Below are 13,573 nucleotides of genomic sequence, written 5' to 3' on the forward strand. Positions count from 1 at the left end.
TTAGAGATCACTAAAAAGCATGCATTTCTTTGAGCATGATGCTGTTAATTTACATAGAAACTTCAGTCAGAAATATTTCAGTGTGCATGTATTCATACCAGAACTTAGACGTAAACTCCCAATTCACCTGAATCTCTAAAGCTGTTACTTTACAGCAGAAGTAGAAGAATGAGCTTGCTTAGGAAAAGTTAAAGTGGTTAATTTCATCAGGGAGATGAAGAGTTTCTGGAGATAATGGCCAGATACACATCTGGAGAATGAAAAGCAATCAAACATCACAGTCTGCAACATTCTTAGAGAAGGAAGGTAATCTGGTCTAACTTAATGTCCCTTTCTTGTGAGGATTTTTTTAAACATTATTTTTTATTAAACCTTAACAAAACACTTTCAACTATAAGAAAATATAATTTATCTTCATTCTGCCTAAGCACCTGAACAGCATCTAATGCTGTACAGAAGAAATAGGTCCCAGTGGCTCCTCCAGGCTTGTAGTAGCCAAGTGCAAACAGCACAAATGCAGTGCTCCTCCTAAGGAGTATTTACCAGCAATAACCAACGTGACTTGAATGAATCATGGGGAAAACTGGCTGTAAAATTCACACAGCAAGATTTCAGAACTGCATCTAAAACTTACAGAGGTTTAGCTAGGCAAACCTAGCTGTCTAGCGCACAGTACAGTGTGACCCCTGCCAATGAAAATGTAGCAGGGAAGGGCAGCAATGGACAACACTTACTACTAATGTGGACTGAAAATAAAAGTAACAAAAGTTGCTCAGTCACAACTTAAATGATTTCTGATGTTGTGTTCAAGCACCTACTAGGTATATGTGAAATAATGTCTCAAAATAATTGTCTCTCAGTTTATTCTCTTTCCAGGGGAGCATCTTGCCTGTGGTATGAGACTGCACTGTGGCTTTCATACTTGAGTTTTACACCCGCATTGATGAGATGTTTATGCTACCATGCACTTCTGGTGGAGGACCAGTGTGTACAAAGAATGCCCTCAGAGTGTGTGGGAGGTCATTTCCCAGGCTCACAAAGGTCCAGGAGGAGCTCTGGTGACTTTAAGAGCCAAGTGTATCTGTAAGATACAAAGTCCCATCGTGCCTGGCAGTACTGCTCTGAGATTTCCAACCTGAAGCTTAATCACTTTCTAAGAGACATAAAAATCAGTCTTTGAATGAAGATTTTATTACACAGTATACTTTGAGAGCTTACAATTTGCATTTGTAAGAAATCAGTAGCCAAAAAAGGGGACAGGAGAAATCACACCCAACATGATCATTCTGAGAAGTAACATTTAGTAATGAATGAAGTTTCCTAAAAGTTGACAGGAATTGATGGAAGGGTGAATGAAATGTACATAACGAGCAAATACAAACAAATTTAAAGAACATTTTTTTCTACATCTTGATTAAATGTGATACAAATGACTTACATACTTTGAAAATGAACAAAATAGCATTTCAGAGCTACTGAGATTCCCACATTTTTATCTGCACAATATTGTGAGTTTTTCTCTCTCTCTTTAACCATAAATATGTGATTAATGTTCAGCTGTAAACTTTGTGAAATGGAAATTCCTTACCAGGAGCCCAGTTTAGCCCTGTTGATAAGCAGAAGCAAACACCTAATTTTGTACCAGCACATTCCATGGTTGTTATTGGCCACATATGTGTGTGTGTGTCTGACTTGCCCAAGTCACTCACAGTGTCAGGCCTTAGGGGAAGAATAGGTAAACTCCAACATTACTGACTTCCACTGCAGTTTTGTTACAGCATTCATGGGACCAGGATTCTATTTCATTTATTAAAAGCCAGGGAATACAGTATTTTTTTAAAAACAGAATTTTAAGAAAATAATATACAACAGTCACTTTAATGTTTTGCTCTTTTCCAAATTTTCAAGATCATATAATTGCTAATGTTCCATAATGTGCTTTAAAAATATGCAAGGGGGAAAATATTTCAGAACAAAGCACAGAACCTGATTATAGCACTTCAAGAAACAAGACTGCACTATAGGCTGAAAACCAATTGGGTTTTCTAAATAAAAATATCGGTCTAGTATTTAATGACATACACACAGAACTGAAATCCAAAGTACTATTATTTATTCTGCAATCTGAACCCCAGAGAACATCCTGATTTTAAATAAGTTAGCATATGTCTCAAATTGAGTTTTTGTTAAAACTCTGCTGGTCAAAAAATATTTTTTGCTCCATCTACATGAGAAATTTCCTTATCATTAACTGTGCTTGGTGACAGAGAAGGGACAAGTAACAGCACGAGAGATCACTAAATAGCACAAGATGTGCCCCAGGCTGTGGGTCTCACCTGCTTACCCACAGCTTCTCCTTTCCAAAGGCGACCTCACAAAACCTCATCCCAACAGCCGGGGACACTGGGAGCCCCGGCTAGGGAAACGGATGAATCCTTCTGAGCAAGTGGCCAAATAAAGAAAACGTAAGCAAGGAAGTCAGCATTTTCCAGCGTATACTTTAGTCACTTTTGTGGCTAAAGCAGCTGATAAATACAGGTGACCGGCACTCTTTTACAGCGTGTTCTTTATGGCCAGATGCGAACTCCAATGCCCCCCCTCCCGAGATCCACGCTCCCGGCTAGCCCAGCCCGCAGTCCCTGGGCAGACGCGGCCGAAATCAATCCTATCGCACCAACACGCCTCTCCTTTTCCCCCCACAGCCCCCCAGCAGCCACGTTTCGGCTGAGGCCGGCACTGAGCGGCCCCCAGGCCGGCGGCAGGCCCAGCCCGGCTCGCTGTCTGCGAGAGGGGAGCACGTCCTGCCTCTCCCCAGTCACTTAAGCCGGCGTCTCACTGCTTGTCCTTAGAGACCACAGCTCCACTCAGGCAGAGAGCGTCTAGACAGTATTCATGATCCATCTGTCTGGCACAGCCAGGCTGATGACAAACTCTATTAGAGCCGAAACAATTTTTTTTTTTTTCCTGCTCTTCCCTCCTCCCATCTCCCTTTTCCTCCGAGAAGCAGTAATCTGACACTGAAAATTACTATCATTGTTGCAATGCTCAAAATAGCAGTGCCAGACTTTCATTAACATCAACGCTAGACTGCTAAATATTTAAAGAAATGGATAAATTTCACCTGAAGTGGGACAGCCCGGCACACATGAAAGCAGAAGCACAATCAAAATGTAAATCTAAGCAGTTGTTTTTATCTGCGCAAATTCGGTGTCACAGTCAGAGGGGGATGCCAAAGGTCTCTTTAAACAAAATATTTTCCTTTGATTGAGCTTTTTGTTTTTAAAACAGAATCATTCTCCAACCCCCTGCAGATCCCTACAAAGCTCAGAGCTGACAGCAGTAGGTGGGGGTGGTGAAAGGGAGAGCTATATATTTGATTTGTTTGGGTTTTTTTACCTTGCAGAGGAAAATGAACTCCTACAGCAAACTCTTCTATGCCAAAACAGCCATGACACATCACCTCCATCAATGCTGACAACTTGAAATTTGATGTAGACATAATTTGCACATGACAAGAAGGATTTGTTCTCACTTATTTTATTCTTCTGTAAATTCTCAAGCATGTCAATATTTGTGTTTGATATACCCACAAACACATACAGATCACAGCAAAGACAACTACCGGCACTGCTTTCCACCAAACAACTAAAAACCCTAAAATCTCCACCACCACAACCCTTCTCAATAAGACACGACTTGGATACTGCAGCCTGCAGACAACAGACTACACTTCCCATTTCAAAATCTAATTTACTTTTAGCAGGACAAGGCAGGCTGATCATTTGTTGTGAAACAAAGGGAAATGCTCAAACAAATGAACTGCATCCTTCTAGATGCAGGCACATTGTTTCAGTTCTTTGGAGTCCAAATTCTCCAGGTCACATGGAGTGGCAAGCTGCTGCCAAGGCCAAGTTTGCAATGTTTAAAATCCTACTCTTTGCCTCATTTTTCCTGTCATGGCTTTGTGCTGTTAAATACACCCTTGACCTCCAAGCAGTCTTAAAAGAACAGTCATCTCCATTATCTCAATCAATAAGCCTTTACAGCTGATGAAAACAAAAACAAGTAGCCCCACTGAAAGCTGCCACGGGTTCTGCACAAGGCAAGCTGCAGGGAGAGATGTAGCAGCACTGGGTGTCCTCACGGAGGAGCAAAGGTGTGCTTCAACATGCATCACCAAACCTGCACCCTGGGGTAAATCAAGCAAGCTGTTACCTTAACATGTTCAGCTTAAATACCTTAGCATGTATTTTGATCAGCTTGCTGGATTGCAGCTTGTGTCATCTAAAATCAGACTCTGACACACCTTGGATTTTCCCAGCTGTCCTCCAATTTCTCTGTGCTATACAGAGTGAATCGCCCACACAGCAGCAAAAGGCTGCCCTACCTGTAAGTCAGCAAAGGAAAATTAAGACAACCAAAGGGCTTCAGAGATGCACTTTTTGTTTTCCTTCGCACATGTGAGACACTGAGTTCAGCAGCAACATTTTTACAAGGGCATGTTGTGATAGGACAAGGGGGAATGGCCTGAAGGAGAACAGGTTTTAGATTAGGTAGCAGGAAGAAGTCCTAGACTGTGAGAGTGGTAAGACACTGGAAAAGGTTGCCCAGAGAAGCTGTGAGTGCTCCTGTCCTTAGGAGTCTTCAAGGCCAGGTTGGATGGGGTTTTAAAGCAACCTGTTCTAGCAGAAGGTGTCCCTTCCATGGCAAGAGGGTTGGAACTAAATGATCTTTAGGGTCCCTTCCAACCCAAATAATTCTGTGATTTAAAAGACTAAATTAACAGTTAGTACACTGGAGCCATATAAGAATGGCAAAGAGAGAGGAACACCAGATCTGGCAGATGTGAACTCCTCTAACAGTAAGATAGCATCTCCTATAATCATGAGATCCAGGGAACAGGTCACCCACAAAAAAAAAAATCTTTCTATGCCATTGCCCATGCAACTTCAGTAAACTGAACAAGAAGTTCCAACAAGACATTCTGGATTTGGCTGCTGGCAAGAACACAAATGAGAAATACTTCAGCAGCTGGGAAATATGGGGTACCACTAACACGGCACATACTGCTTAAATAAACTAAAGCAAAACTTTCATATGAAAATTTCTTTATTTAGACATTGGATATTTTTTATATCACAGGAGAACAGAAGGTTTGAATACAGCATGACAAAGGGATTCTTTGAACAAACAGCAGAGGGAAAGGCATACTTCTTGTAGTGACAATGTGCTGTGGGTAAAGACAAGGGCAGTCCCAGGGAGAAATAGGATACCCTGCTTGGATGTTAACCAGCACAAACTAATAAGTGGCTCCTTTCAACAGTTTCTTTCCCATTTAAGAACTGCACACAAGCAAAAAGATGAAAGAACAGAGCTTATATGTAACACTAACTAGAAAGAAATACCTGGTGTAACATTCCTCAAGTTATTTTTTTTTGTTAATACTAATTTTCTTCTTATTGAGCTGTGTTACCATCTTGTTACTAGCAAGAGAGCAATGAATGTATGCACTTCTGTGTTGAAAGGCAGCCTGCTCAGCTGGGACATTTCAAGAGCATACACTCTGTTGTACTCTGGTAGGGATCCCCATTAAAATCATTGAGCAAAAGCATGCACACATTTCTTAATTCAACATGTCATCCCTCTAAGGCCTGGGGACCTCACTTCAGCAAGTATTCTAAAAACATTTTTTCAAAGCTGGAATAAACCAACACAACTGATGTGTCCATAATAATCTTGTTTCCTATTACCAACTGGCACTGATTTCTACCATGCAGTAGTCTGTTTAATAGACAGAACATGGTAAATATAATTTAAATAGAGTTTATGGTTGTATTATTTTTCTGTCTGGCTTTGATCTTCTTTTTCTCTTTGTTTCACCATTAGGATCCTGTTTCACTGGGATTTGTTTGGTTTTTTACATTGAAAACCAAAGTCCCTTTATTTAACAGCACTTTTCACACAGTCCCTATTGCAACAAAACAGTACAGACCCTGTCAATATCCCCAAATGCAACAAATAATGAACTGCTCTATCTGCCACCAGGTAAGCAAAAAATAAAACATTTCCAAATCCTCCTAGCAATGCATCCAGTATTTCTTCTACAAACTCCTAATTTCCAATGATGTTGCAAAACCAGCAAATAGGGTTCTTGAAATAATAAGACTGTTTATGTAATACCCCTCTTGCACTTGGACTCTACTCTGGAGATCTCAAGTAGTAAGCCTGTTGGACACCATATTTTAGAAGCAGTCATAGAAAATGAACAACTCTAACAGATTTAAGGAAACATAATTCATATGAATGAACTTGGGTGGGTTTGTTTGTTGGGGTGTTTTTTAAAACCCATGGATGGGTGGTAACAGCCCTCACAGCTGTAAAAGGCTGACTGGAGGAAAAAGCTGACTGTCTTTCTCCAAGTCCACTGAAAAGTAAGAAAACTGCTGTCAACTTGCACGATTTTCCAGAGACAGGATCATGAAACACACCAACTGCAATTCTCAGGAAAGCAGTAGGGAACCTTTTGCTGAAGGTTTTTCACAGACACATTTTTTTTTTGGTTTGGTCACCACAAACTTCATGTCACTGGAGGCTAGGGGGATGACTTGCCAGCTGACCAGGCAGGCCTGTCTTCATGATCTGCAGCAAGACCAGAGGGGATAGATGTGACTTAGGGGAAGAGCAGGAAGTTTGTAGATCCTGGGTCAAGCAAATAACCATTTATAGAGTCCAGAGGGCTTTTGAGGAGAAGGTGCCAAGATGATACTTGATTGCTACAAGACTGTCACCAGCACAGAGGGATACTGCAAAACCACTGTTGCCCTCGTTGTCAGACCTCAGGATAAAGAAGGGTTTGGGAGTTTCATCTAAGAGGCTCCACCCAGGAACTCACAGAGGGCCATCATCACACTGCAGCTGTGCAGGGCCACCCCCTGCGATGCCACAGCTGCTGCTCATCACCAAAGCCCTTCCCTCCACCTGCTATCACTGCGAGTTTTGTGGCCACCTTTTGGACAAACAGTTGTGGCTAGCTTCATTTAAGAGAAGAGCTGTACAGTAACCCAGTCAAGAAAAACTCCTCTATTTGAACTTAACAGATATGCTTAAAAGTTTTGCATGAATAAATAATAAAATGTTAACCTTTTTACAACTCAAAAGTCAACCTTATGGGCAAACGTGACATTTTGACTTGGACGCATCCCCAAAGCCTATGTCTTGTCTGGGACTTGGGAAAGTGTTCCACTCAAAACCAAACAAAACAAAAATAAAATGAAATAGCGTAAAAGAATACATAGGTGATTATTATTTCAAAGCCACCGAAATCACTGCAGAGGTACCAAAGTAACAGAAAGTACAAGATTTAATTGATTTAGAGTAGAGCATTTAGGAACGTGTTCACTTGGAGGTTAGAGGGTACAGGAGGACAGACATCCAACACCTCACTCCGTCTTCTGTCCTGCTTATAGCCCCATGCATTAATTACAAAAATTACAGACACATGCTGCTCATAATTGCTATTACTAATAACAGCATAACAAAACAGATATTCCTAAGATATAATCACAATCAGAAGTGAAATAGAATACTGAGGGATGTCAGTATGGGCCGAACAAAATTGTCTGGAAAGCAGAAGTAACATAACATACTTCTATTGTACCTGAAAAATGTATCACCCATCCAGAAAGCTGAACTGTAGTTCAAAAATAAATAATTGCACAAGAAACAAAAGCAAAGGTTGATTTCAGTAGACATGACTGAGGACAAAGCACTAAGAAAGCAATTCCTGTGATAAACTCTGTGTGCAATATTTGTGCACTGAAGAACACTAACTAAAGATATTTTAAATATATCAAAGGTCAGTAACCTACCAAATGATGCTGATCTCAGCACTAATAAAACTAACAGGAATTATGAACAGAAAATTATAATTTTCTTGATAGTCTTATTAGCATATAAAGACTTTTACACAGAGCACAGAATATTTTGTAGAATCTTGAATACAAATATTTAATTATGTTTTCTCAGAGGCCACGTATGATCCATATGATTATAACCACAATATCCATAGCACAAACTTCCTTGGAATAACTAAAAATTAACACATTTAGAGTCCTGGGGAAAGTGCATCACAAATCCCTGCTAGTTCTGAGAAAAATATTATTTACTTTGTGTCTCATACTCCCTTGATATCATACTGCAGATCAAGATTCCAAAAAGACTGATTTCTGAGGTAGCCAGACATATTTGACATACATGGATGCACACAAGGAGCCAATACTCACAGCTGAAGATGCCTGGAGGTGGATGCTCTGTTACAAGCAGGCAGTTCTCTTCATCACTGTTATCCCCACAGTCATTCTGTTGGTTACAAATCAGTGAACCAAGATACAAGCATTTACCACTGGCGCAGGTGAATTTGCACTCTGAAAGGAAAAAAAAAAAAAAAGAAAAAAAAAAAAAGAAAAAATTGTGAGAAAATTGATGCCCACCCTTCTTCAGTGCTAAAATGGCAATCTTTTTCAAGTAGATGCTATAATGGTGGGTGGGTCTCTGGCAACTCAACACCAACACAAACAATTTTGTCCTTACAGTATTGCATGTATAAATATATATGTGACACATTTCTGATCACCAGAATCAAACCACCAGTAAACCAGATTTGCCACTTGGGAAAATTCACCTTTTTCAATAATAAGCAATATTTTTTGCAGCTCATGTTGAGTATAGTTCCATTTGGACAAAGACTGTGTTCTCATATATGTTTGTGTGGCACCTTGCATATCTGGGGTAAGACAGCACTATTAATAAAAATAATAATTGTCCCACATTAAAAAAAAAAATCTTGCCATCAGCTGTAAGGCAACAGTATAGTTTGTAACCAGGAACAATCCTGTTCAGACACAGACAATTATTCCTTAACTACCTTCCCAAAGCCAATTTGCCAGTCTCCCACCTAATTACAGTCAAGCACTTGGTGTCTGCACATTAAAATCCCACATGCTAGTGTTCTTTGTAAGTTAGTAAACTTCTAAAATGCCTATAAGATGTCTGAATGCTAAATGCAGGCATGGTGTAGCTTTTACACTTTGTTTTTACAAAAACAAAAAAAAAGGAGAACAGTTTCCCCTAAATATGATTCTGTCACGAGACCAAGTATACTTTATAGCAAGTACTGGAGATGAAATTAGAAAATGTTCTCAAAAATATACACACAATTATGAAAAGCTTTCTCACGAGGATTGCTCCAAAGTAAAATACTTGTACAGAAGAGAGAACACACTGTATCAAGACAAACTAAAATTTAATGATTACACTACTAGTATGTTGACAAATTCTGGTGATGCCATTCACAAGCAGAGGCAAAGCAGACAGAATTAGAAACTCTCACAGGCAGTTTATTAAAGGAATGCCAGTCCCAGAACCTTGGGCTTCCCTAACACTGCAGTATGGGTTGGCTGATTCTGCTTCAGAGAGATGATTCCTGGTCCTTCCCAGCAAAGAGGCAGAATTTGTTCATCTTCAACAGCATCAGCAAAAGACTTTGCTTTAATCTTAACTTAGTCTGAACTGAGACAACAGGACCTCCAATTCTAAAAGGTCCCTACATCAGTCACCGAGGTGTGACACTTACTCACACATGTCTGTTACATAATGCAAGCACCGCAATAGCAAAGGAGAGGAAAAAGAAACTGAGAAAGGGAGCGAATTCATTCTCATTTTTCATTTGCTTTACAGATAAAAGCAATTTGCAGACTTCACTCTGAACACTTTTCAAGAGTATTAATGATATTTTGGTATACATACCAGCAAGAGCCTACTGCAATAAAAAACTGTATGCATAAATATGTGTAACATATAAAAAGTTACTTAGGAATATAAATAGAAGGTATGAAAAGCAAGGAAAACAAGCCTTTCCTGCACGGGAAAAAAAACAGATCTATTTTGCTTGGTGGAAGAGTACTTATAAAATAAGTATTTGTCTAAATGAGGTCCTCAAATTTAAGCTTTTTTTCAGTCCAACCCTGCAGTCCCTAACCTATTAATAAAATACTGTACAAACAAATTATTTTCTTCTGTATGTTACTCTGTTCTTCTCTGCAACAACAAAGAACTGAAGAGGCATTGAAGGGCTTAGATTCCTTCTGAGTATAGACTATAAAAAAATAATAGTGAAATGAAGTAAGCCTTTGAAACCCGTGGAACTGAAAAGGTCATTAACAATTACTCCTGGAAAGGAGACTTTAAAAGCCAGGCTCAATATTAGCAACCTGATAATTACAATGCTTTAGGACTCATTTCTGAAGAAACTGGAACAAGAAATGAACAAAGCTATCTTGGAAGGTTAGAAGAGTCATCTTGAAAGGATTCAAACTTCCCAGGTATATTAAAGGAAGAATATCACACAGGGTAAAGTTGGAGTGGTAAAGAACATAATGAATGCTTCTATTAGAAAGAATCAATCACCCTATTGCAGTTAGAATATGTGGCATGCTACTTTGGCTAGCTTTTACTGCTTTCCTGTGCCTTTGTGTTGAGTCCTAATGTAATGCTTTCCATGCTTCCCCCATGGTTGATGTAAAATGTTCAAGCAAGATGTCAAGTCAAAAGCAGTTAAAGCCAAGAGCTCACGGTGTCTGTTTGCCACCAGATTATACAGTTTTCACACAAAAGACTAGACGAAGCATTACATTTTTCATAGCTACATTAAAGTCTTAAAGGTTCTGGGGTTTAACTAACATTATCATAAGAGGACTAACCAGAAGTAAGGATTTGTGATTTAAGGTGAAGTGGGGGGGGTTGTCTTAGATAACAGACCACACTGAAATTTAGAATCAAAAAGCAGACTAAATCAACTTTTCCTGTAGAATATTAAGGCTACTTCCTCATTCCCTCACACATGTGAAAATAGCCATTGTGAAGGTGCATTTTAAAAAAAAGTGTCATGAGGCCTCTTGTCCCCTTTTTGCATGCCCACATTGACTGTAACATTGCTCACAACACCACGGGAATTCTGTGTTGATTTGAAAATGGGGCATGTTGTCAAAAATCACATTGCCTTCTGTCTCCTACCAAACCTATTTGCCAAGGAAGCAGTCATCCTCTACTGGCCCTGGCTGGGATGGAGGTAACATTCTTCACAGCAGACCCCTGTGGTGGCTATTTGGATTTGAGATCCAAATAATCAGTGTTGGACAGTGTTGTAGGACAGTGCTGATGTCACAGCGATGTTTTGGTTAGTGCTGAGCAGTGCCTGCACATCCATGGGGCTTCCGCTTTTTCTCACTCATGCATCTGCAAAAGTAACACCTAAATCTAACAAAATACAATATCTAATGGAGGACAGAAATTTGCAAAACTTAGTCTGCATAATCACATTCTGTTGAAGTCTGAAATAAATATTCAAAGAAAAAATGTATTGCAGGAATAAGATTAATTAATTAAACAGATTATCCAATGAGAATACAGATATTTCTGACCATAGAATATACTTAGCATCTGGTATTTGCAACCTGTGAACAAAATTTCAGTACTTTAAATTAGTTTGCTTAGTGAATGCATTTAAGCAGTGCTTTTACTAAAACCAGAGAACAACCCTTCCTTGTAAAGCAAAATGGATCAAAGTCAGGTTGAGGGAGGTAGTAGAAAGCAAATATTAGAGTATTTTCAAACTGAAATAAACTTGCAGAGCTCTGTACCAAAACACAAGGAGTGACCTCAAAACACTCCAACCAGGGAATCCAGACCAGTCCAGACTAAACCACTGTGCCTAATGACACACCAGAGAGACCTTTTCAGTACAAAGTCTTGTACTTGGCCTGTCTAGACAAGACAGGGGAGAAAGATCCTGTTCTGACAACATGCCAGCATGATCCTTCTTTCATGAATAATGTTTCAAAGCTAGACAGTTTCCCTTTTCATTTTCAAGTGGCAATTAGTGAAACATCAGTCGGTTGGTCAGCAAGGCTCTGACTACAGCTAAACCTGAAGTAAGACGACAGCTACTGGAGGTTGAAAAATATCAATCCTTCTTATAATTATGTCTTACTATGTTCATAATTATGTCTGGAGCATACTTTAAAAAAAACAATATGATACAGTGGTTCTTCAATATAAAATTTTAATAAACATACTTCCAGGTAGAACTTGACTATCTTGAAAAAAAAAGGAATTCTAAGGATACTATTATGAACATTTCCTATTTTTAGAAACTGAGTGCATGTAGTATAAATAAGTATATTGCACACGTGTTCAAGGTATATGCTTGAATGCATAAAACTCTCTGCAATTACCAATATACTGCATTTCAAATCGTTTCAAATAATTAATTGAAGGTTATGTTTCTGTTGCTACAGTAAAAGATGGATTTGCCTCATGATACAAAAAAACTACCCTGATCTGATTTTTTACTGTGAAATGCAAGATCTGATTTATTGGGTAGGCTTATTTTATACTTTCTGTGCCTAGCCAACAAGATAATTTTATCCTTGCATTCAACTTAATTCTTTTAGACTTCATTTACACTTGACTTCATCCATATGAACAGCATTCCCATTGTTTTGTCATCCCACTTACCGTAGGGCATTTTTAATTATAGCTAAGTGCTGTTTGTTTTTCTAATGTAAGCCCAACCACAGGCCAAGGAAAAAAAAAGCAACGAAGTGTCATATTGAAAAAATATGGTGGTTTAGGCCACTGTTATGATGCATGTCACAGCTGCTTATTTAACGGGTCTGAGATGATTATCTGACCCAGGGGCAGAATTCTCTTCCATCCATTCGCATAAAAACCAAAGAACTCTGTATGCAGCTAGTGACTCCAAACTGTTGTGACCAAACCGTAGTAACACGCTTCAGAGGCACAAAGTGAAATCCCAAGTGATGGCTGGGACTCCACCAGGGCAGAAAGGCACTCTCCCAAAATCCAGCAGACTGGCAGCTGCCCGGGCAGCTCAGCCAGCAGAGGGTGATCAAATGCCCTACTGAAGTCATGGAAATGGAAGGTAAGGATCTCTTTGCCTCCAGGTGGGTGGATCTAGATCTCCAGAATAAAGGCCTAACTTCTAATTTCTTATATAAAGACACCATTTTAAGTACATCATCATACTTCCTCATACTCCTGCTTATATTGCAGCATGTAAGAGCCTGAAAGAAAATGTGTTTAAAGGGCACCATCACCTATTATAAGGCTAATAAGAGGCAGAAGCAGTAAAATGGGGAGGGTGGGAGGAACCACACTTCACTAGAGATTAAAGAAATATAAACCACAAATACCAGAGTCAGTACAATAAAACCCTGTTCAGCCTCTCATAAACATCTGTCTGTGTATTATTTTTAATATTGTAGATTGTAGCTTTATAATGGGAAGTAAATCATAAATAGGAGACGTGCACACAAGGAGCATGTTTATTTGGGAAAAAGCTTGGTTAATAAGGAAGATGGCAGGCTGCCATGCAATCTAATAAACCTCCACTGGTGCAGGGAAGGGAGGGATAAATAGGTCTGTACAAAACAAAAAAGCACTTCACAAAAAGAATGCCAAGCAGAACACCAACAGGAATGAAAGAGGATCAGCT

At 39.3% G+C, this 13,573-nt stretch overlaps 1 protein-coding gene across 5 annotated transcripts in view; it reads right to left on the reverse strand.

Moving 5' to 3' along the window:
• Positions 1-13,573, reverse strand: part of LDLRAD4 (low density lipoprotein receptor class A domain containing 4) — a 284,848-nt gene that overhangs the window by 136,073 nt on the left and 135,202 nt on the right. For all 5 annotated transcript variants that reach the window (XM_074548131.1, XM_005486727.4, XM_014266815.3 and 2 more), the window contains one exon: positions 8,283-8,423. In XM_074548131.1, coding sequence (XP_074404232.1) covers positions 8,283-8,423 — 141 coding nt within the window. The remainder of the gene's footprint in view (positions 1-8,282; positions 8,424-13,573) is intronic.

The sequence above is a fragment of the Zonotrichia albicollis genome, chromosome 1 (genome assembly GCF_047830755.1).
Source record: "Zonotrichia albicollis isolate bZonAlb1 chromosome 1, bZonAlb1.hap1, whole genome shotgun sequence".
NCBI lineage: Eukaryota > Metazoa > Chordata > Aves > Passeriformes > Passerellidae > Zonotrichia > Zonotrichia albicollis.